The 23,841-nt window shown below is 43.1% G+C and overlaps 1 protein-coding gene, 1 long non-coding RNA gene and 1 pseudogene across 3 annotated transcripts in view; all 3 read left to right on the top strand.

Annotated features, from left to right (window-relative positions):
- LIX1L (Lix1 homolog (chicken) like) overlaps window positions 1-21,925 on the top strand; it is a 22,434-nt gene extending 509 nt beyond the window's left edge. Inside the window, exons 3-8 of the mRNA XM_011995202.1 lie at window positions 1-89; window positions 10,270-10,433; window positions 15,416-15,556; window positions 20,249-20,344; window positions 20,937-21,014; window positions 21,368-21,925. Coding sequence (XP_011850592.1) covers window positions 1-89; window positions 10,270-10,433; window positions 15,416-15,556; window positions 20,249-20,344; window positions 20,937-21,014; window positions 21,368-21,610 — 811 coding nt within the window. The 3' untranslated portion in view covers window positions 21,611-21,925. The remainder of the gene's footprint in view (window positions 90-10,269; window positions 10,434-15,415; window positions 15,557-20,248; window positions 20,345-20,936; window positions 21,015-21,367) is intronic.
- Window positions 1-23,841, top strand: part of LOC105550294 — a 931,651-nt pseudogene that overhangs the window by 396,159 nt on the left and 511,651 nt on the right. The gene's annotated exons all lie outside the window — the stretch shown is intronic.
- Window positions 23,281-23,841, top strand: part of LOC105550277 — a 1,106-nt gene continuing 545 nt past the window's right edge. Inside the window, exon 1 of the long non-coding RNA XR_001007680.1 lies at window positions 23,281-23,695. This is a non-coding gene — a long non-coding RNA (uncharacterized LOC105550277). The remainder of the gene's footprint in view (window positions 23,696-23,841) is intronic.

Here is a 23,841-nt window from a genome sequence, read left to right as displayed (position 1 = left end):
CGGCGCCGCCGGCAGCCCGGCAGTGCTGCGAGAGGCCGTGGAGGCCGTAGTGAGGAGCTTCGCCAAGCACACGCAGGGCTATGGCCGAGGTGAGTCTGCGGGTCTGGCCTCCTGTGCGACACCCTCTGAAAGGGAGCCTTGCTCCCACAGTCCTCCGGATCGCTTTTCCTGGCGTGGAGCCCTCACTTGCATTTCCTTTTGGGGAGTTTCCTTCTGGGCTACGCATACGCACAGACGCACACACTCATACACACGTTTAAGCCTCCTACCTCTCCTTCCCTTTACTGAGTTATTAATATATCCTCCAGGGACCCTTTTTCAGATACAATCCTCTTTTCTTCCTAAGCTTTTCTCCTTTAGAAATGGAATTCCTCCTCCAGCTTAATACCTTAACATCTCTCTGCCTTTGAGAACCAGTCCCCATTGTGTGAGATCCTGTCTTTTATTTCAGATCCAATTTCTCATCCACACCCTCTCAATCTTTCCTCTGTGATCTCTGCAATTCTGGACTCCCCTGTTAATTTGCTCCAGCTCCTTAACCTTGACTTTTAAATTCTTTACTTACCTTCACTCTGAAATTTCAGTGCAACTTCAGATTTACTGGGGAACTAGGTAGTGCCTTCACAAGTCACTTATAGTAATTGTGCATTTAAATCCGGACCTGTACTACTGAGCTCACACCAGCTTCCTGTGGCTTAGCACCTTACTTTGGTATCTTGTTTAGTATGGAGACTCACAGCTCCAGCCTTTCTGTCTGGCTCTGTTTTCCTGGCCCTTGCCCAGGATCTGAGGATAAATCCCAGGCCTTGGCTCTTTCAATGTTAAATTCTGTGGAAATGAGCCAGGTTAGAAACTCTATTTCAGTTAGAAAACTTCGTCTTAAAGATGTCTAATTTCTTTAAAGAGGGATGTGAGGGTTTTCTTTGTTGTTTTTGTTTAACTAGTGTAGTTTCCTATCTGAATTTGAGTTCCAGATTTATAGTGTAAGTAATAAGGAATATATAGTGAAGGGTGTGGAATACAGAATTTAAGTCTGGAATTTACAAGACATCCCTTCTGTCTCCTTGGCCAGGTCCTGCTTGACCTGGAAGTGACTATATTTTTAACTTTCTGGTTTAACAATAATGCAGAGAAAAGTTACAGGGCTTTTCTGTAGATTTTCTTTTTTTAAGAAAGTTTAGTGAAAAGAGCACACACAGGGTTTGGAGATCTTTGTCACTTACCAGCCAAATCGTTGGGAAAGGGACTTAATCTCACTGAGCTTCAGTTTCTTCAAGGATTACAATATGGATTAACTGAGACATTGCAAATGACATGTAACCTAAAAATGATTATTATCTCAAATGCGTTGGTTCATAGTTCCTCAAGTAGAACATGCTTCACTTTTTCCCACTCTTAAATCCTGATAATGTAAACCCAAAAATTCCTCTGAAAAGAGATTTTTAGAGCCATTTTGCTATATGTGCCTATGATTCATTTATCTTCAATTTCCCTTTGTTCTTCATACAATTTGAACTCCTGTTATAAGACAGGAACTCTGCTAGGTGCTGGGGATACAAATGGATGAATCCGAAACTCATAAGGACATATTATTTTTCCAATGTAATCCCAAGATTTAACAAGCTATGTGATGGAACTGCTATTAGCTACTATCTTGCTGCTTCAAGTCTCTAAGTCAAGATCAAGGGAAGGTCTTTGCCTCTGGGCACAGGAGTAGCCTAGAGTGGTCACACTAAATCTGAAGCCTTCCTCTTGGAAACTTATAGGCATTTATTAAAATTGTAGAGGAGTACACCCTTTTTCTTGTCTGTGTTACCTGGAGAGCCTCTGCTTTGGCTCCTAAACTGGGCATCCTGTAAAAACTTTCATTTCCTTAGCGAGGATGAGGGAACAAGGGGATTATGCTGACAAAGGGCAATTAGTCAGGCTTCAGACTCTGTGGTGATTTTCTTTCCTATCTCCCCACCTCCCATTGCAATCTTTCTCATTATTCTTGAGTTTCTCATTTCCAGTCTGGGTGTCCAGCCAGTACTTTAGGAGAATCTGGCAGATAGTTCAGCTTCAGGCAAGCAGAATCTCTGCCCATTTGGCTCAGAAGTCCTTTACCACATGGAATCACTTATTCTGCTTCAATTCTTAGACAAAGCTGCCACTAGCATGTACTCACATACCTTTGTGACTGATGGCATGGTATTTGGGGGAATGGATGTATTCCCCTGAATACAATTTACTTTAGCCTCTGCCTAGACAATTCATTCCCTCATCCAGCAATGCTTTACCGCATCATCTTCAATTAACATCCTTCATCTTCTTCCTGAATGCTCCAAATTCACCTTTTCCAGCCAGTCTTTAGATCTACCTTCACCCATGTGGAGTATCAGTATGTATGTATGTATGTATGTATGTATGTATGTATTTTTAAAAACTTTCCTGTCCTTTATCTGCCTCCCTCACCCACTTACCCAAGATACACACATAGCTCAGTATTCTGTAGGATCTTGATAAGTTTGTAGTGCATGGGATTTGTAATCAGAGGACCTAGCCCTGTTAAAAAGTTGGCCGTATGATCTTGGAGAAGTTGCTTAATCTCTCTATGCCTCATCTGTTCTCTTCATTCATTTAACAAATATTTATTGATCACCAGATGCAGTGGTGGACAAGGCAGATATTTAGTCCCTATCTTGATGGAGCTCACAGTTCATACTACAGAGCATGTATAAAGATTAATGGTGTAATAAAGCAGGCCAGCCCAATACAAAGAGGGTTGACTTTGGAGCCAAACATTGTTTCTAAATCCTAGTTCTGCCACTTCTGGCCTGTTCCTTAACTTGCTTACTTTTTGTAAAATGGGTATTATAATACTTATCCTGATAGTTTTATGTGGATTAAATGAGACAACGAATATAAAGCATGCAGCACATGGTACTTAGTGTGGTTGCTATTATTGTGCATTTGGAAATGCTTTGGAAACTGCAAATGATATGTATTGTTCTGCATTGCCATTTCCTTTGCCCCCTTTTTTCTATGGCATATAGTCTCTTTCTCATGTTTGACATCTGGCAATCTCTAAACAGGCAGGATCGAGTAACTCACTTGCCTTGCTCTGTAACTGCTACATTTCCCTCTTCAAACCTGTTGTTTTGGAAGTATTGCTATCCTTTTATGTTACAATATGGCTGCATGATTGGAGATTTTGCCCTGCTATTTCACTAAGTTGAACAAATGAATCTTGTGTAGTGTTTTCTATTTAGTTGTTCCTTTTCCTCAGAATCACAGACAGCTTCTTTTCTGTAAGACTGGAGTTAAATGGGTTGGGCCGAATATTTCCAATTTTTGGAAATGCTGGATTAGTCCCTATATTAGTTTCCTGTGGCTACTGTAACAAATTATCACAACTTTAGTGGCTTAAACCAACAGAAATTTGTTCTTTCATAGTTCTGGAGGCCAGAAGTCCAAAATCAGTATTACTGGGCCAAAATCAAGGTGTTGGCAGGGCCGTGTTCCCTCCAAAAGCTCTAGGGGAGAATTCATTCTTTGCCTCTTCCAGCTTCTGGTGGCTGCTGACATTGGTTTATTACTTGGTTTATTGCTGTATCACTATAATCTCTACCTCTGTGACTCCTCCTCTTCATCAAATATGCCTCTTTTTTTTTTTTTTTTTTTGAAGAGATGGGATCTCGCTGTGTTGCCTAGGCTGGACTGTAGTGGTGCAATCATAGCTCACTGCAGCCTGGAACTGCTGGGCTCCAGTGATCCTCCCACCTGCCTCAGCCTCCCAAGTAGCTAGGACTACAGGTGCATGTCACCACACCTGGCTGATTTTAAAAAATTTTTTGTAGAAACAAGATCCCACGATGTTGCCCAGGCTGGTCTTGAACTCCTGGCCTCAAGTGATCATCCTGCTTTGGCCTCCCAAAGTGCTGGAATTATAGGCATGAGTCAATGTGCCCATCCTGCCTCCCTCTTATAAGGACACTTGTGAATGCACTTAGGGCCCACCTATATAATCTAGGTAATTTCCCCATCTCAAATCATTTAAACCCATCTGCAAAGTCTTTGCCAGATAAAGTGACATTCACAGGTTCCAAGGATTAGGACATGGACATTTTGGAAGGTGGCATCATTCAGTCTACCAGAATCCCCTCCCAAAGTCACTGTTACTTTGCAGTCTCTCCTTCCAAAGAGACTGTGCACTGTAGGCTATTTAGGGGCAGATGTACCTTCTAAACATTGAAATGGGAAATAGATGAAATATTGTTAACCACCTTCCCTATCTTCCATAAAAATGTGAATAGGGTCAGTCTATTCTCGCCATCCTATATGATCAAGGAGACTCTTTTACTCACCTCTTAATTTCATTATCTCTTTATTCCTGCTTCCCCACCACAAAGTTGTATTTATTATTATTTTTTCTTTTATTTTTGTTAATTACCTTCCTGGCAAGGTTGTATTTATCCTTATGATATAAAATTTTTACTGTAGTTTCATATATTGTTTTAATATTTTTATCCTGGCCAGGCACAATGGCTCATGCCTGTAATCCCAACATTTTGAGGCCAACTCAGGAGGATTGCTTGAACCTTAGAGTTTGAGACCAGCCTGGGCAACATAGTGAGATACTATCTCTACAAAAATTTTTAAAAATTATCCAGGCATGGTGGCATGCATCTTGTAGTCCCAGCCACTCAGGGAGCTGAGGTAGGAGGATCACTTGAACCTAGGAAGTCAAGGCTGCAGTGAGGTGTGATTGTGCCACTGAATTCTAGCCTCAGTGATAGAGTGAGACTTTGCCTCAAAAAAAAAAAAAAATGTTTTAGGTTAGGTGCAGTGGCTCACACTGTAATCCCAGCACTTTGGGAGGCCGAGGTGGGAGGATCATCTGAAGTCAGGAGTTCAAGACCAGCCTGGCCAACATGGCAAAACCCCGTCTCTACTAAAAATACAAAAATTAGCTGGGTGTGGTGGCGTGTACCTGTAATCCCAGCTACTTGGGAGGCTGAGCCAGGAGAATTGCTTGAACCTTGGAGGTGGAGGTTGCTGTGAGCCACGATCATGCTACTGCACTCCAGCCTGGGCGACAGAGCAAGACTTTGTCTCAAAAACAAAAACAACAACAACAAAAAAGTTTTTATTTTGGCTGAAAATGATCACTACCTCTCATTCCCATCCTGTCCACTTAGACGTTCGTATATTTTATCTCCTAAAGGCAAAACCTAAATTATTCTCTTTTTTGTTATTCAACAGCAGGGTATAAGCACTGAAATATTCCTATCTTGGTCTTTCTTGTGAGGGACTTTGAGAAAACAATTGTCAGAGGTGTATATCTGTTATTCCTACCCTCCCACCTTACTGTTCTTTAGCCATCTTTATGTAAACCATTATATCCATGGTTCCTCACTGAAAATATGATAAAAAATGTGAGTGCTCCACACATACACATGCACAGATACTCATATGCACACAGACACACACATAATTTTACTTTAGGAAGCTTGTGAACCTCCATGAAGCTCAGCTATGGACTGGACCTTGGAGCCTGAGTTAAGATTCCCAAATTGGAAAGAATATTGGCCCCCAGAAATCTAGATTTATGCCCCAACTCTGCCATAGCCGTGTGACCTCAAACAAGTCTTCTGTTCTTTCTTAGCCAGTGTTGGACTAGATGATCTCTAAAGTTCCTTCCAGTTCTAAACATGTATAAGTCTAGAAGCATTTTCAAATGCGGATCACAATTAGTTGCTTTTTTCTTGACCACTTTTCCCAATTATCATTTCATACTCACATTTCTAAAATCAAGACTCCCCATGCCCCTTGGCTTTGAGTAATCATTAAAAAATGGTTCTCTGGTCTGTGCGAAGAAATGTTTAACTGGATAGAGACTGAACATATGCTTTTTAATAGGACCTTCCCAATTATGGTGGTCTCCTCCTCTTCCTCTTTATTCCAGTATTCTCCCTGTTGTGTGCATGTCAGGAGAGCTGTCACCCAGTGCATTGTGCTAAACTGTCTCAAAGAGGGAACTGGAGCTGAAAAGATCTCATGGAGAGAACAAAGATGGCTGAGCTTTCTGGTCAGTATTGACCTTTGAAGAGCCCTGCCAAAACCAATGGAGGGAAAGAGAGTTTTCTTTTCATGCTGGATCTTTTTTTTAATTTTTAATTTTAATTTTAATTTTTTTTGCCCATGACAGAGCCTCAGGAGGTCCTAATGACTTGCCCTCATGCTGTCTTTTAATAGAAGAATGAGCATTCTTAAAAGTCAGTTAAATGTAGGTTATTAAAAAGAGTTTATGCTGCTTCTCAAACTCAGGCTAGTACATGGGTGTTTGTTTCAGTCACAGAGCAGGCGAGACAATTTATTATTGGCCACCGATTTTAAATTCCTCGCTTGCTGGGCGCGGTGGCTCACGCCTGTAATCCCGGCACTTTGGGAGGCCGAGGCAGGTGTATCACCTAAGGTCAGGAGTTTGAGACCAGCCTGACCAATATGGTGAAACCCTGTCTCTACTAAAAATACGAAAATTAGCCAGGCATGGCGGCATGTGCCTGTAATCCCAGCTACTCAAGAGGCTGAGACAGAAGAATTGCTGGAACCTGGGAGGTAGAGGTTGCAGTGAGCCGAGATCGCACCACTGCACTCCAGCCTGGGCAACAGAGTGAGACTCCAACTCAAATATAAAATAAATTCTTTGCTTGCAGGAACTGTGTGTTATTCTTTTCATGCCCAGTGCTTAGAATAATGCCATGTACCTATTAAATGCTCAAACTTTAGCTAATGTGTGTATGACAGCCATGAAAATGTGCAGTTCAGATTTGCCTGCTGCAGGGAGCATAACTAAAAGCCTCAGCCACTGCCCACCCTGGGTCATCCATAATCACATTTGCACCCCAAAGTTGCACATTTGCATCTATAACCACATTTGAAGGAACCACGCTTCCTGTAGGCTGCTCCCAACCAATGACCGAGCACATCAGGGGTATTAACACAGGCAGATCCTGGTGAGATATGGGGTTCTTTTGCGATGAGGACTTCTCACTGGCTTAGCCAAATCTTTCTTAAAACTGTACTATAGCCGGATGCAGTGACTCACGCCTGTAATCCCAGCACTTTGGGAGGCCGAGGCGGGTGGATCACGAGGTCACGAGGTCAGGAGATTGAGACCATCCTGGCTAACACGGTGAAACCCCGTCTCTACTAAAAATACAAAAATTAGCCGGGTGTGGTGGCGGGCGCCTGTAGTCCCAGCTACTTGGGAGACTGAGGCAGGAGAATGGCGTGAACCCGGGAGGCAGAGCTTGCAGTGAGCCAAGATTGTATCACTGCACTCCAGCCTGGCCAACAGAGTGAGGCTCTGTCTAAAAAAAAAACAAAACAACAACAACTGTACTACAGTCTGAGACTATCATATCTAGACCTCCTTCTTTGCCTCTCTTCCACGGTCATCAGATCTTTGCTGTGCTCAGAAGGCTCTCCCTGTCTTCTCCTACTTCCTCCCCAATAAGTCTCTTGGAATTGCCTATCCCATCTTGGTGTCTTCTTGGCAGATCTGAATTAAGGAAATATGAAAGAACGAATGAGCCTTTGTTGCGATTAAGAGTAGGAGAGGAGAGGCCAGGCGTGGTGGCTCACGCCTGTAATCCCAGCACTTTGGGAGGCTGAGGTGGAGGAGGAGCTCTTTAGGAGGCCGCTTGAGCTCAGGAGTTTGAGACTAGCCTTGGCAATACAGTGAAACCCTGTTTCTACAAAAATTACAAAAATTAGCCGGGTGTGGTGACATACACCTGTGGTCCCAGCTACTCGGAGGCTAAGGTTGGAGGATTGCTTGGGCCTGGGAGGTGGAGGTTGCAGTGAGCTGAGACTGCTCCACTGCACTCCAGCCTGGGCAACAGAGTGAGATCCTGTCTCAAAAAAAAAAAAAAAAAGGGGAGGGGTCAATATGTTGCAAGATATTGGAGAGCACCTGTGATAATTTTTTATTATGAGGCTTTAGGTAAAACTATTTGAAATGTTTGGAACCCTAGAGTCAATGTGATCCTTTCTAAAAGCGAACTGATCTCATCCCTCTTTTTTTTTTTTTTTTAAATTAATTATTTTTCCTTGGAGCTGAGTTCAAAAGAATCCCTCCTTCTTTTTAAAGTCCTCCCATTGCTTCCTATTGCTTTAAGATAAAGCCAATACTCTAACATGGCCTAAAAGGCCCTACTTGGTCTGATCCCTGCCTTCTCTTGCAACCTCATCTTGCATTACACTTCCCCTCCCTCACTCTTCCATAGCCACATGGTCTTAATTCCCTTTATTCATCATGTTCCCTGCTGTCACGAGCCTTTGAACATGCTGTTCTTTATACTCAGAACACTGTCCTCTCTCCTCTTGGCTAGTGAATTCCTAGTCATACCTGAACTTAGATATTGCCTCCTCAGGTTAGCTTTCTTTGACTTTCTTAACTAGGTCAGATACTCTGACATCTATCACTCCTTTATAGAACTTGATCACAGGTGCAATTTTACATTTGTTTGAGATCTGGTTAATATCTCTTTCCCTCTTTACACTGTAGGCTACATAAGGAAAACGTAGGGGATGAGAGGAAGTGTTCTAGAATACAATGTGAGGTCTGGAGTTTGATTTTAGCCCACTTACAACTAATAAATTAGCCATTTACTGTTTCATGGATGCTGGCAGAAGTCAAGAGACTTTGAGACTAGAGACAAAGGAATTTATTATTCATAGCACAGCAAGTAGCATGAGCATCATGTTTATATTAGTTCTCCTTGCCTCCTCCCAAGTCCAGTGCAGAGGACTCAGGTAGATACTTGCATAGGCCATGGGTTGCTTTACAACAGAGGAACACTCACAGAACCTGCAGCTTGGGGAACTTGCCATTTTACAACAAGCAGAAGCAAGCATGTTCTTTATCTGAGTGAAGATAGTACCTCATCCCTCAATATTTCTTGCTGCAAGCACAGTCCTGAAAAATAGCCCAAGTAAAGAGCAGTCAGGGTTTTGCAATCTTGCCATACCTAGCAAGATGTGAAGGAGCATAAGAGACCGGCCCATGGAGGAGTGCTTCTTTTTAAAGTCCTCCAATTGCTTCCCATTTCGTTGCTTTGCATCTCACCATATAGTTCCTCCAAAAATCATTTATACCCAGGTAAAGCCTCAAAAGAGTTCTCTCCCACCTCCATGCCCTGGCTTCTCACACCCATAGTATATACATAGTATTCTGGGTTGGAAAAGGAATCTAGCAATGGATGTGCTTACTAGAAGCACAGGCTCGAGAATGGTTATTAGGGCTATATTTCCTTGAGCCAGCAGTATTGCATAAAAGAATACTCATTGGAACCAAGACTGCTTGAGTTTGAATACTCAAACTGCTACTTTCTCCTGGCATAACCTTGGGCAAGTTATTTAACCTCTCTATACCTCATTTCCCTCATCTGTAAAATATGGATAGTGAAAATATCTGCTTCATAAAGTTGCTGTGATTAAACACGTAAAGCAGTTACAGAAATGCCTGACATACAATGTGTTCAATACATGTTAGCACTTATTGTGGTGGTTATTATCATCCTGGGCCAGCTAACAATTGTGGAGTAATCTACTTGTATTTCATCAGGCAGTGATAATGGTCTGCTGACATTGGGAACTCTGCCTCCAATATTTAAGTTGTTCTAGGACTAAGTTAAAATGTGAACTATTCAGATTGGAGGTGGGAGTGAAAAAAAAATTTAAATAAAATAAAATGTGAACCAGAAAATTGGTGGAGGAGGGCAGGCATACGCTGGTCTTTCTAGGCTAATTAACTTAATCACAGTCTAGGTTTATTAATTTAAATGCTTTTAAATGGCAATAGGTAGGGAGCTAAGGGGCTGACTCTTTTTTTTTTTTGAGACGGAGTCTCGCTGTGCTCCCAGGCTGGAGTGCAGTGGCGTGATCTCAGCTCACTGCAAGCTCCGCCTCCCGGGTTCATGCCATTCTCCCGCCTCAGCCTCCCAAGTAGCTGAGACTACAGGCGCTCGCCACCACGCCCGGCTAGTTTTTTGTATTTTTAGTAGAGACGGGGTTTCACCATGTTAGCCAGGATAGTCTCGATCTCCTGACCTCGTGATCCACCCGCCTCGGCCTCCCAAAGTGCTGGGATTACAGGCTTGAGCCACCGCGCCCGGCCAAGGGCTGACTCTTAATGTAGGTACAGGTTACAGATACTGTATTGAAGTATAGCACCATTTGGAGGTGTTCTCATTGCTGAACTTAACTATTTCTCTTTTATAGTGAATGTGGTGGAGGCACTTCAGGAATTCTGGCAGATGAAGCAGTCCCGTGGTGCTGACTTAAAGAATGGGGCTCTAGTGGTTTATGAGATGGTTCCCTCCAACAGCCCTCCTTATGTCTGCTATGTCACGCTGCCTGGGGGAAGTTGCTTTGGGAGTTTCCAGGTAAGAGTTGTGAGGTGGCAGTAGCAAAGGTAAATGCTTAGATGTTAGTAACGGCTTTCTCCATCACTTTGGCCATTAAACTGCCTGAAATCATATATTTGAGGACCTAAAGCAATTCTGGGAAAATTATTCTGGCAAGCATCTGAGGCCAATTTGACCATAATAGAACCTCAGTATCATGCTTTCCTTTCAAGAACTCAAACCCATTTTGAATTTGAGCAGTTATGAATATCCCCTTGCTCAGTATATCCGACTACCAGCATCCAACCCATGTTCCAATCTGGCTTCAGTTATTGCATTCCAACTATTTTCCATCTCTTATTGAGGATATAGAACAATATTCCTTGCCTCCAGTACTTTTTCGTAGGCAATTACTAAAGAAAGCAATGTTGGAGTTCTCTAAGAGGTCAAATCGGAGGGACTATGTATGGTGGGAACAGTACACATCTAGGAGTTAGGAGATCTAAATTCACATTCCTCTGAATATCAATGGGGCAAATCTCTGGGCCTCACTTTTCCCATCTATAACATGAAGGAGATAGGTTAGATGATTTCTGAAGTCTTTTCTACTACTAACATTCTACAATTATGTGAAATACCTATGATGATGAAAAGAATGGTTGCCATTATGAGGTAGTGAGAAATTATGGACTAGTATGAATATTCTTATCAAAGATGGATTTTTTACATTGCAGACAGGGAGGCAGCCTTCTGAAATGTCAGTTTAAAACTCTGAAATGGAATTTAGAGAAAATAATAAACACCTTTGTTCTGCTTTCCATATGGTTTGTATAACCCTTAGACAAGGTTAAAAGCCCTGCTGTGTGTCTGCATAGCACCTTGAACTTCCCCTATCATATCACTTATTACAACATATCATAATTGTCTCTCCTAGTGGACTGTGTTCCATAGAGGCAAAGATTGTGTCTGTCTTCTTGTTAAATCCCTACCACCTATCTTAGTGCCTACCAGATAGTAGGCAAATATGTCTGTTGCATGAATGAGTGCCGTTGCAGCTTAGTTTATGCCTCAAACAAAGCAGTCCTAAGGAAACTTCATTTCACATCAGGTGATGAAATTTTTTCCCTTAGAACTGCAGTCATTTCAGGCCTGGTGCGATGGCTCACACCTGTAATCCCAGCACTTTGGGAGGCCGAGGCGGGCAGATCGCGGGGTCAGGAGATTGAGACCGGCCTGACCAACATGGTGAAACCCCGTCCCTACTAAAAATGCAAAAATTAGCTGGGCGTGATGGCGCATGCCTGTAATCCCAGCTACTTAGGAGGCTGAGGCAGGAGAATTGCTTGAACTCGGGAGCCGGAGGTTGCAGTGAAAAGAACTTCAGTCATTTCAGAGAAATAAATATATACCCAAGATGACGAATGTTTATGTTCCACTTGTTTTTTTGAGATGGAGTCTCACCCTGTTGCCCAGGCTGGAGTGCAGTGGTATGATCCTGGCTCACTGCAACCTCCACCTCCTGGGTTCAAGTGATTCTCCTGCCTCAGCCTCCCCAGTAGCTAGGACTACAGGTGCGTGCCACCAGGCCTGGCTAATTTTTTTCTTCTTTCTTTTTTTTTTTTGTATTTTTACTAGAGACAGGGTTTCACCATGTTAGCCAGGATGGTCTCAATCTCCTGACCTCATGATCCGCCCACCTTGGCCTCCCAAAGTGCTGGGATTACAGGTGTGAGCTACCGCGCCCAGCCTATGCTTTCACTTCTAAGAGAATAAGATCTTTCCTTCTTCTTTTTTTTTCTTTTTTGGAGATAGAGTCTCGCTCTGTTGCCCAGGCTGGAGTACAACAGCCCGATCTCAGCTCACTGCAACCTCTGCCTCCCGGGTTCAAGTGATTCTCCCTGCCTCAGCCTCCCAAGTAGCTGGGAGTACAGGCACCTGCCACCACGCCCAACTACTTTTTTGTATTTTTAGTAGAGGCGGGGTTTCGCCATGTTGGCCAGGCTGGTCTCGAACTCCTGACCTCAAGCAATCCGTCCACCTCGGCCTCCCAAAGTGCTGGAATTACAGGCGTGAGCCACCAGGCCTGGCTGATCTTTCCTTCTTCTTCCCACCTCATTACGTTGTTGAATGACTTGAACATTTTATGATGGATGCCCATAACTGAAACATTGTAGTAATTATATTTCTGTTATTTTTGGAAAGGGTAGAATTATCTTTCTTGGCCTTTTAGCCTAAACTTTTTTTTTTGAGACGGAGTCTTGCTGTGTCACCTGGGCTGGAGTGCAGTGGCGTGATCTCGGCTCACTGTAACCTCCACCTCCCAGGTTCAAGCAATTCTCCCTGCCTCCACCTCCCGAGTAGCTGGGATTATAGGTGCCTGCCACCACGCCCAGCTAATTTTTGTATTTTTGTATTATTTCACCATGTTGGCCAGGCTGATCTTGAACTCCTGACCTCAGGTGATCTGCCTGCCTCAGCCTCCCAAAGTGCTGGGATTACAGGTATGAGCCACCTCGCCAGCTTTTTTTTTTTTTTTTTCTTGAGACAGGGCCTCTCTCTGTCACCCAGACTGAAGTACAGTGGCACAATCATGGCTCACTGCAGCCTTGACTTCGTGGGCTCAAGTGATCCTCCCACCTCAGCCTCCCGAATAGCTGGGACCGCAGGCATGTGCCACCATGCCTGGCTAGTTTTTGTATTTTTGGTAGAAATGGAGTTTTGCCATGTTTCCCAGGCTGGTCGCAAACTCCTGAGCTCAAGCAATCCTTTCATCTCAGCCTCCCAAAGTGCTGGGATTACAGGTGTGAGTCACCCGGCCAGGGGCAGGGTGCAATAACTGAAGCTAGATCAGAACATGGGCTGGGTGTTGGTAGTCTGATATACTGAGCAAGGGCATAATCCACAACTGCTCAAAATCAAGATGGGTTTGAGTTTATACCTCTTTATCCACTTTGGCAGGTGAAATTTCTCCCACTGGTTTTCTTCACAGATGACTTTTTAAGCAACAGCACTATAGAGCAGGCCAGCAGGCTAGTAATAGACAAATAGAAATAGACAAATTGAAGCATTGGGAAGACTTCAGACTTATTTACCAAACTTCATATGCTGTCTCAGAGAGCCTGTTAGTTAATAGAAATTAGGAATTATTGATAGTAGGGATGTTTAAGTACTAAACACATCCTGGTCTACTTATTTATTGTTTTTTTTTTTTTTTTGTTTTTTTTTTTTTTTTTTTTTGAGACAGTCTCACTCTGTCGCCCAGGCTGGAGTGCAGTGGCACAATCTCAGCTCACTGCAACCTCTGCCTCCCGGGTTCAAGCAATTCTCTGCCTCAGCCTCCCAAGTAGCTGAGACTACAGGCGCTCGCCACCACGCCCGGCTAGTTTTTTGTATTTTTAGTAGAGACGGGGTTTCACCATCTTGGCCAGGCTGGTCTTGAGCTCCTGACCTCGTAATCTGCCCACCTCAGCATCCCAAAGTGCTGGGATTACAGGCGTGAGCCACCGCACCCATTATTTATTGTTTTTTTAAGACAGAGTTGTGCTCTGTTGCCCAAGCTGGAGTGTAGTGGCACAATCATAGCTCACTGCAGCCTTGACTCCTGGGCTCAAGTGATCCTTCCACCTCAACCTCTTGATTAGCTGGGACCACAGGTGTGCACCACAACCATGCCCAGCTCATTTTTAAATTTTTTGTAGAGACAGCGTTTCACTGTGTTGGCCAGGCTGGTCTCAAACTCCTGGCCTCAAGTGATCCTCCCGCCTTGGCCTCCCAAAGTGCTGGGATTACAGGCATGAGCCACCATGCCCAACCTCTGTTCTACTTTTTATTTTAAGTTTTCTTTTAGAAACAGAGTCTCACTCTGTCACCCAGGCTGGAGTGTAATGGTGTGATCATAACTCATTGCAGCCTGGAACTCCTGGCTCAAGTGATCCTTCTGCCTCAGCCTCCTAAATAGCTGGGACTACAGGCACGTGTCACCATGCCTGGCTAAATTTTTTTTTTTTGTAGAGACAGGGGTCTTGCTATGTTGCCCAGGTTAGTCTTGAATTCCTGGGCTCAAACCATCCTCCTGTCTTAGACTCCCAAAGTGCTGGGATTACAAGTGTGAGCCACCAAGCCCAGCCTTGGTCTACTTTTAAAAACTGCAACATCATTTTCTTCCTTTCCTCTAATTACTCATAAATGACATAGGGCAAAGAGGCCTTTGAGATAGCCAATAAAGATGAATTATAAAGGAATACTCTGGTGGCTAGAGATCTGAAATTGAATAATTTTGAGACTTCTGCAGATCAGACTTGTTCTGTGATACCTATGTTGGATACAATATAAAAACATGAATTAATTTTTATTTTTTTCCTTCTTAAGTCAGCTTTCCTTCCCATAATTACTCCTCTTCTCTTTGTTTCCACTGGGGGGAAGAAAAGAAGTCTACAAATTCCTTCCTCAGACTTAAACCCTTCTCAGGGATAGCTCCTTTGGCTCACTACATTGAGAAAATGCCTGTTCACAGCTAAAAATGAAGTCCAAAATTCCAAGATGGGTGCTTCTGATAGTGGCCTTCTCTGTAGAAGCAGCCTAGACACAGCTTCGGTTCTAATCTTGGGTTATCTAGAGGAATCCAAAAAACCTTGCCTGTCCACAGAACAAGATACAGATTTCTATTAAGCTGGCCAGAATCTGACTTTTGAGTAATTAATTCTGTCGACAGTTTTAACAGGGGTATTTTTCACGTCCAGTGATTATATGCTGACTTAAGCAGCCTTCTTCATTCTGCATTCAGTTTGGTATGAGCTACAGCACTCTCCAGTACCTTAATGACTTCAGGATGTTGAATCAAAGTTACGTTTCCAAACATCCCGACCACTTTACCATAAAAACCTTGGAGAGTGTGTTGAACACAACTGATTTATCCAAAGAGTGTCCAAGTGTTTTCTATCTGAAGTGTTTCCCTCCCACTGTTCCTTCCTCTCTCTCATATGCACAAATACACTTATTCTCACTCATTCTCCCCTGCCTAGTTTTGCCCCACAAAAGCTGAGGCCCGGAGGAGTGCTGCAAAGATTGCGCTAATGAATTCTGTGTTTAATGAACATCCTTCCCGAAGAATCACTGATGAGTTCATCGAGAAGAGTGTCTCTGAGGCCCTGGCATCTTTCAATGTAAGTTATATGGAGCTGGAAGGAGAGTGGGAGATGGGAGAACCGGCTGCTTGGGAATTCATAAATTACTGTGAAACAGAGCATGAATTCCTGTTTTCTTTCTGGTCCACCTCTCTGTTCTTTTGATTTATTCTCTGTCAGTTTATTGTGTCATGTGTTCCACATGTCTCAGTCTCTAATTCTATATCTGTGTTTATGTGTTTTTGGTTGTTTTGTCTCTTTCATTTTATCTCTTTGGTATGTAGAAACCTTTAATTGCATATTTATGGAATTGTAGAGCTATTCCAAAATGAAAATTGAGCTTGAATTTTGCTTTTGCTAATTTGGGTTAAGACCTTAGTTTCTGCTGTTCTTTTTTTATAAGACTGTTTTTTATTGTCACTTTTCTCCTGCCTCCATTACTTCATCTTATTGATAAATAACCCTTTTATAATAAAATGTCTTTTTATCTATTTTAGGAACAAGGAGGATAATTTATTTACTCTCTTTATTTACAACTGTTCTTTCAAATGATGATGATAAGAATCACCATAATTAATCCTAATTGAGTATTTACCTTGTGGCAGGGACTGTCCTAGGGGATTTTTATGTATTTTACCTCATTAGATCATCACAACAATCCTAGGAGGTATAAGTACTATTATTACTCCTATTTTACAGATGAGGAGACTAAAAACACAGAAGTGAAGTGTCAACATGATATAGCTCGTAAGTGGTCACGCCAAGATTAGCACCCGAGTTGACTTAATTTAGTTACATCTTAGAAATTAACACTGCTATCTTCCTTCCTCTCCACAAATTCATTGATACTCAGACCAAGTATCTGTTCTATTTGCATTTAATTAAGATGTAATTACAGGCCGGGTGCAGTGGCTCATGCCTGTAATCCCAGCACTTTGGGAGGCTGAGGCAGGCAGATCACCTGAGGTTAGGAGGTCAAAACCAGCCTGGCTAAAATAGCGAAACCTCATCTCTACTAAAAATACAAAAGTTAGCTGGGTGCAGTGGTGAGCGCCTGTAATCCCAGCTACTTGGGAGCCTGAGGCAGGAGAAAAGCTTGAACCTGGGAGGCGAAGATTGCAGTGAACTGAGGTCATGCCATTGCACTCCAGCCTGGGTGACAGAGCAAGATTCCGTCTCAAAAAAATAAAAATAAAAATAAAATTTAAAAGATGTAATTACATATACTAAATTAGTTCAGTTATCTGCTTTGTGGATTAGTTGTTGAACACTTTATTGAAAGTTGGTTTCCCTCTGTTATTTAGGACCCAGCTGTTTTTCTCCCATTATTCTTTGCCCCAGTCAACAGCATCTGCAGGGAATGAAAACATTTTTATATTAATCCAAACCAAATAAAAAAAGAAGACCCCAGCTAAAATTTTTTGGAAAGTACACTTGCTATTTTTAGGTCACCTAATGGTATTGTAAAAGAAAACAGGGCCAGGCACAATGGCTCACGCTTGTAATCCCAGCACATTGTGGGGCAGATGACAGCAGATCCCTTGAAGTCAGGAGTTCGAGACCAGCCTGGCCAACATGGCAAAACCCCCTTTCTACTAAAAATAGAAAAATTGGCTGGGCACGGTGGCTCATGCCTGTAATCCCAGCACTTTGGGAGGCTGAGGTGGGCAGATCACGAGGTCAAGAGATTGAGACCATCGGGCTGACATGGTGAAACCCTGTCTCTACTTAAAAACAAACAAGCAAAAAATTAGCCAGGTGTGGTGGTAGCCGGGCGCGCCTGTAGTCCCAGCTGCTCAGGAGGCTGAGGAAGGAAAATCACTTGAACCCGGAAGGCAGAGGTTGTAGTGAGCCGAGATCGCACCATTGCACTCCAGCCTGGTGACAGAGCGAGACTCTGTCTCAAAAAAAAAAAAAAAAGAAAAAATGCAAAAATTAGCTGGGTATTATGGCACACGCCTGTAATGCCAGCTACTCAGGAGGCTGAAGGATGAGACTCGCTTAAACCTGGGAGATGGAGGTGCAGTGAGATCATTCCATTGCACTCCATCCTGGGCAACAAAGTGAGATTCTGTCTCAAAAAAAAAAAAAAAGAAAAGGAAAAAAAAAAAAAAAAGAAACTGTGGATTATAGAAAGTGGGATGTGCAGTATTTATATGATCATAGGCTCTAAATTCATTGTTGGCCAGGCGCAGTGGCTCATGCCTGTAATCCCAGCACTTTGGGAGGCTGAGGCGAGCGGATTGTCTGAGGTCAGGAGTTCAAGACCAGCCTGGCCAACACAGTGAAACGCCACCTCTACTAAAAATATAAAAATTAGCTGGATGTGGCGGGCACCTGTAATCCCAGCTATTTGGGAGGCCGAGGCAGGAGAATCACTTGAACCAGGAGGCAGAGGTTGAAGTGAGCCGAGATTGTGCTATTGCACTCCAGCTTGGGTGACAAAAGCAAAATTTTGTCTCAAAAAATAAATAACTAAATTCACTGTTATTGAAATTATGGTTCTAGGCCAGGTGTGGTGGCTCACACCTGTAATCCTAGTACTTTGCGGGGCTGAGGCAGGCAGATCACTTGAGCTCAGGAGTTGGAGACCAGCCTGGGCAACATGGTGAAACTCCATCTCTACAAAAAACACAGTTACCTGGGTATGGGGGCACGCGCCTGTAGTCCCAGCTACTTGGAGGTCTGAGGCAGGAATATCACTTGAGTGAGGAGGTCAAGGCTGCAGTGAGCCAAGATTTTACTACTGTACTCCAGCCTGGGTGACAAAGTGAGACCCTGTCTCAAAAAAAAAAAAAAAAAAAAGAAAGCAATTATGGTTCCTGGCTGGGCATAGTGGCTCATGCCTGTAATCCCAGCACTTTGGATGGCTGAGATGAGCAGATCACCTGAGGTCAGGAGTTCAAGACCAGACTGGCCAACGTGGCAAAACCCCATCTCTACTAAAAAATACAAAAATTAGCCAGGCATGGTGGTACACACCTGTAGTCCCAGCTACTTAGGAGGCTGAGGTAGGAAAATCGCTTGAACCCAGGAGGCAGAGGTTGCAGTGAACTGAGATTGCACCACTGCACTCCGGCCTTGGCAACAGAGTGAGACTTCATCTCAAAAAAAAAAAAAAAAAAAGTATGGTTCTATAGTCTTCCTTTGGGATCTATGTGGGATTGGTTCCAGGATCTCTCGAGGACACCTAAACCCAAGGATGCTCAAGTCCTTCATATAAAATAGCAGAGTACAGCCTGGGCAACATAAGGAGACTCCATCTCTACAAAAAAATAATAAAATAATTAGCTGGGTATGGAGGCACTTGACTGTGATCCCAGCTACTTGGGAGGCTGAGGCAAGAGGATCACTTGATCCCGGGGAGGTTGAGGCTGCAGTGACCATCCACTGTACTCCAGCCAGGGTGACACACAGAATGAAACACAGTCTCAAAAAAAAAAAAAAAGTATAGTATTTGCATATAACCTATGCACATCCTCCCAAATGAATGCTCTAAATCATCTCTAGAGTACTTATAATACCTAATACAGTGTAAATGCTGGGCTGGGCATGGTGACTCGCGCCTGTAATCCCAGCACTTTGGGAGGTGGAGGCTGGTGGATCACCCGAGGTCAAGAGTTCAAGACCAGCCTGGCCAACATGGTGAAACCCCATCTCTACTAAAAATATAAAAATCAGCCAGGTGTGGTGGCGCATGCCTATAGTTCTAGCTACTCTGCAGGCTGAGGCAGGAGAATCCCTTGAACCCAGTAGGCAGAGGTTGCAGTGAGCCGAGATTGCACCACTGCACTCCATCCTGGGTGACAGAGCAACAGAGTGAGACTCCGTCTGAAAGAAAAAAAAAATTAAATTTTTATTTTTAATTTAAAATTTTATTTAATTCTCAAAACAATCATTTAAGGTAGGTCTATGATTATTCCCATCTTACAGAAGAGGAAACTGCAGAACAGAGAGGTTAAATGACTTTACCAAGGCCACACTATTTGTAGGAGTTCCAGTCCATGCTCTTAACTTCTGTGCTGTAGTGGTTTTTATACATACTAGGCTTGAATGCAGGACAGCGTGTCTTAATTCTAACCCTGCAGGGTTACATAACCAATAGAAGACACAATAGGTCAGTGCCCAGGAGACCACACTGCTACCCAGAATTTCCCACACTTATACCACATTTCAGAAACTCAGTATAAGAATGTAAAATATTTTATTAATAATGTTTATACTGACTACAGTTGAAAAGTATTATTTTGAACATATTGGGTTAAATAAGATATATTATTAAAATTAATTTTACTTTTTTTTTTTTTTTGAGACAGAGTCTTACTCTGTTGTCCAGGCTGGAGTGCAATGGCCCGATCTCTGCAATCTCCACCTCCTAGGTTCAAGTGATTCTCCTGCCTCAGCCTCCTGAGTAGCTGGGATTTACAGTCACCCACTACCACGCCCGGCTAATTTTTGTGTTTTTAGTAGAGACAGGGTTTCACCATGTTGGCCAGGCTGGTCTCAAACTCCTGACCTCAAGTGATCTACCCACCTTGGCCTCTCACAGTGCTGGGATTACAGGCATGAGCCACTGCACTTGGACTTACCTCTTTATTTTTACTTTAATGTGGCAGAGAGGAAATTTTAAATTAAATATGTGGCTTGCATTATATTTCTACTGGACAGTGCTGCTTAAGATGATAATCCTGGTTGAAAATCTATTTGTCTTTTCTGTTCCTCTACTACCAGGGCAACAGGGAGGAAGCTGACAACCCAAATACAGGGATTGGTGCCTTCCGATTCATGCTGGAATCCAACAAGGGCAAATCAATGTTGGAGTTCCAGGTACTTTCCCATGTACTTCCCTGGCTCTAATAACATGGGTCAGCCTGCTCCTATAATATATAATGGTTCCTACTAATTCCTAACTCACTGATACTGGAAAGGAAAGAAGATTGTTACACTGTTTTTCAAAAATAAATACCTTCCTGACCAGGCGTGGTGGCTCATGCCTGTATTCCCAGTACTTTGGGAGGCTGAGGCAGGTGGATCACTTGAGGCCGGGAGTTTGAGACCAGCCTGGCCAACATGGCAAAGCCCCGTTTCTACTAAAAATACAAAAATTAGCTGGGTATAATGGCACATGCCTGTAATCCCAGCTACTTGGGAGGCTGAGGCATGAGAATTGCTTGAACCCAGGAAGCAGAGGTTGCAGTGAGCTGAGATTGTGCCATTACACTCCAGCCTGGGTGACAGAGCAAGACTCTGTCTCAAATAGATAAGTAAATAAATAAATATTTTCCTTCCCCAAAGGCCTATCAGAGTTAGTGATGAAAGTTGCTTCTACAAATCCATTTTGTAAAAGGTTTCCCATGTAATTCTGATGTAACCTCCCAATATAAAATCACTGTCCCGGTACTTCCTATTCCTCCCCCAGGAGCTAATGACAGTTTTTCAACTGCTACACTGGAATGGCAGCCTTAAGGCCATGAGGGAACGACAATGCTCTCGGCAGGTAAGAGATTTTATGAGTGGGGGTGAATGAGGGGAGCACAATCTGTCAGTGGACTCTTTTGAGGTGGTTACTATGTTAGAAATAAGGTCTATTGTGACCTATGGTTGTGAATATTGAAAGCCTTACCTAAGTACCCTCTTCATCCCTGTAATCTTTCCTATTTAAATATTAGCTGTGATTCTTTTGTCTATCTTGCTTCCCCTACCAGGAAGTTTCCTTTAAGAATCTCCTTGAAGGATTTAGGTGCTGACCTCAGTTAGGTCTCTACTGAGTTCTTAGTCCCAGTTGGGTCAGTGTGGTATGATATGAACCTTTACCTTCTCAATGCTGTTCACATTCCCCTCCCCTACTAGGAGGTGTTGGCTCATTACTCGCACCGGGCTCTGGATGATGATATTCGCCACCAAATGGCCTTGGACTGGGTGAGCCGGGAGCAGAGTGTGCCAGGGGCACTGTCTAGAGAGCTGGCCTCTACTGAGCGGGAGCTGGATGAAGCCCGACTGGCAGGCAAGGAGCTGCGCTTCCACAAGGAGAAGAAAGATATTCTCGTGCTGGCTGCTGGGCAGTTGGGCAATATGCATTCTTCCAACTGCTAGGCATCCACCCACATACTCCCCAGCCTTTCCACAGCCTTTTTTGTATGTCTCCTTTCTAAGATTTAGAATGATTTTTTGTACATACTTTCTCAATTTTATACTTAAAAATATATATATATATGTGTATAGATTCTACACCTAGATTCCTATTTGCTAAGAGATCCCTTTTCTTACTTCCAGTTTTTGGATGTAGTTTTATTTGAAACATCTTCAGTCCACTTTACAAGAAAGAGCACGTTGTCTTTGAAGCTTTGTTAGCTCTTAAACTTTCAGATTAACTGTGTAGTCATTTCAGTAGCACTAAAAGATTAACTCAAGTGTTCATGTCTCCTTCTTTTCAAATATCAGTAGCTTGAATAAGGATTATATGCCCCACTCTTACTCTCATTCCTGCTTCTTCTTGGACTCAAACAGGGTATGAGTATGAAGATTTTGCCTTTAGTTCTTGAACTGAACCTGCTTGCTATCCCTTTCCTGCCCACCACTACCTTATTCCTTCTCTGCCTCCAAATTTCCACTTTGTTTTGAGGCTTCCTTCCCTACCTTATTATTCTGAAAGAAGTAGAGATCTTGCTTTTGAAGCCACTCCTAAGAAGCTGCCCAGGGACAAGTTAAATTACAAACAATTCATGGGACTTTACTACCTAAGTTGCTTCTAGGGCATATGTATACCGTACTAGTAGTCTAGATTTCTGGATATACTCTACAGTAGATGGGGGTTATGGTTGAAACTGATTATCTTTCACTATTCCCTCTGCACATCTCCCCTGCTCACCCAGCTTCGTTAAACCCTGCGTTTAGAACTTCCTGCCTGCAGCTATTAGTAGAAGGTAAAACATATTTCCATATTTCCTTTCACCCAATATTTTATTTTCTGGAAGCATTATCAGTCCTATCTGGTTAGTGAGAACCATGTTCCCCTTATTCCCGCTAAGTTGCTGCTGTTTACTACCTTAGATTCTCATTTGTTTTCTCTTTCTTTTCTCTTCTTCCACATTAATTATTAGAACATGAGTTGATCAGGAAAATTAAATGAGACTTTAGTTTTTAGCACTTCCTAATTGACACCTTGGGAGACTGCAGTTATTTGTGTGTGTGTGGTTTTTTTTGGTTTTTGGAGATGGAGTCTCACACTGTTGCCCAGGCTGGAGTGCAATGGGGCGATCTCGACTCACCGCAACCTCTGCCTTCAGGGTTCAAGCGATTCTCTTGCCTCAGCCTCCCCAGTAGCTGGGATTACAGGCACACGCCACCACGCCTGGCTAATTTCTGTATTCTTAGTAGAGACGGGGTTTCACCATGTTGGCCAGGCTGTTCGTGAACTCCTGACATCAGGTAATCTACCCGCCTCAGCCTCCCAAGGTGCTGGGATTACAGGCGTGAGCCACTGCGCCTGGCTTATTTGTGGGTGGTGGTGGTGTTTTTTGAGACGGAGTCTCACTCTGTTGCCCAGGCTGGAGTGCAGTGGTGTGATCTTGGCTCACCGCAACCTCCGCCTCCCAGGTTCACGCCATTCTCCTGTCTCAGCCTCCCGAGTAGCTGGGACTACAGGCGCCTGCCACCACGCCCAGCTAATTTTTTGTATTTTTAGTAGAGACGGGGTTTCACTGTGTTAGCCAGGATGGTCTCGATCTCCTGACCTCGTGATCCACCCGCTTCGGCCTCCCAAACTATTTGTATTTTTAACACCATTCTCCCCCACCTCTTTCCTGGGTGACATAAGCATAAGAGAGAAATAACCGGTAGTACAGCAGCTAAAGTATTCTCCTTTCAGAGAATTTTTTTGGAGGTCTCTAATATATATTTCCCCCTTGTTTCTGTGATCTCTTTTATACTATATTATTGTCCCATGTACTTTCTAAAGTGAGCTTGGGACATTTAGTATTCCTGCAATTGGACTTTGCACTTGACAGTTATACAGACTTTCCTTTTAGAAATAGATGAGGTTCCAAACAGAAAGTTCAAGTGTAACAATAACAATAAGAATAAATAGATTAGGAAATAGGCCATAATTTGCTCTTTTGGATTTGGTAGGGGCAAGATGAAAGGCAACTTTCTTGCTTTTGAAATCATGTTGGATAAGAGGTAAGGAATCCAGCTACAATTTTATTAGTGCTTGAAACGTGCTTCCTTGAATTCTGCAGGCCCTATCATTTTTTTTTTTTTTTTCTTACTAATCAGAAGAGAGCTGGGATAGAAGCCCCATCTTTGTATTCCATGAAACACGTTGG

This window comes from Mandrillus leucophaeus, unplaced genomic scaffold, assembly GCF_000951045.1.
Source record: "Mandrillus leucophaeus isolate KB7577 unplaced genomic scaffold, Mleu.le_1.0 Scaffold475, whole genome shotgun sequence".
Taxonomy (NCBI): Eukaryota; Metazoa; Chordata; class Mammalia; order Primates; family Cercopithecidae; genus Mandrillus; species Mandrillus leucophaeus.
This window is presented reverse-complemented; position numbering and strand designations above follow the sequence as displayed.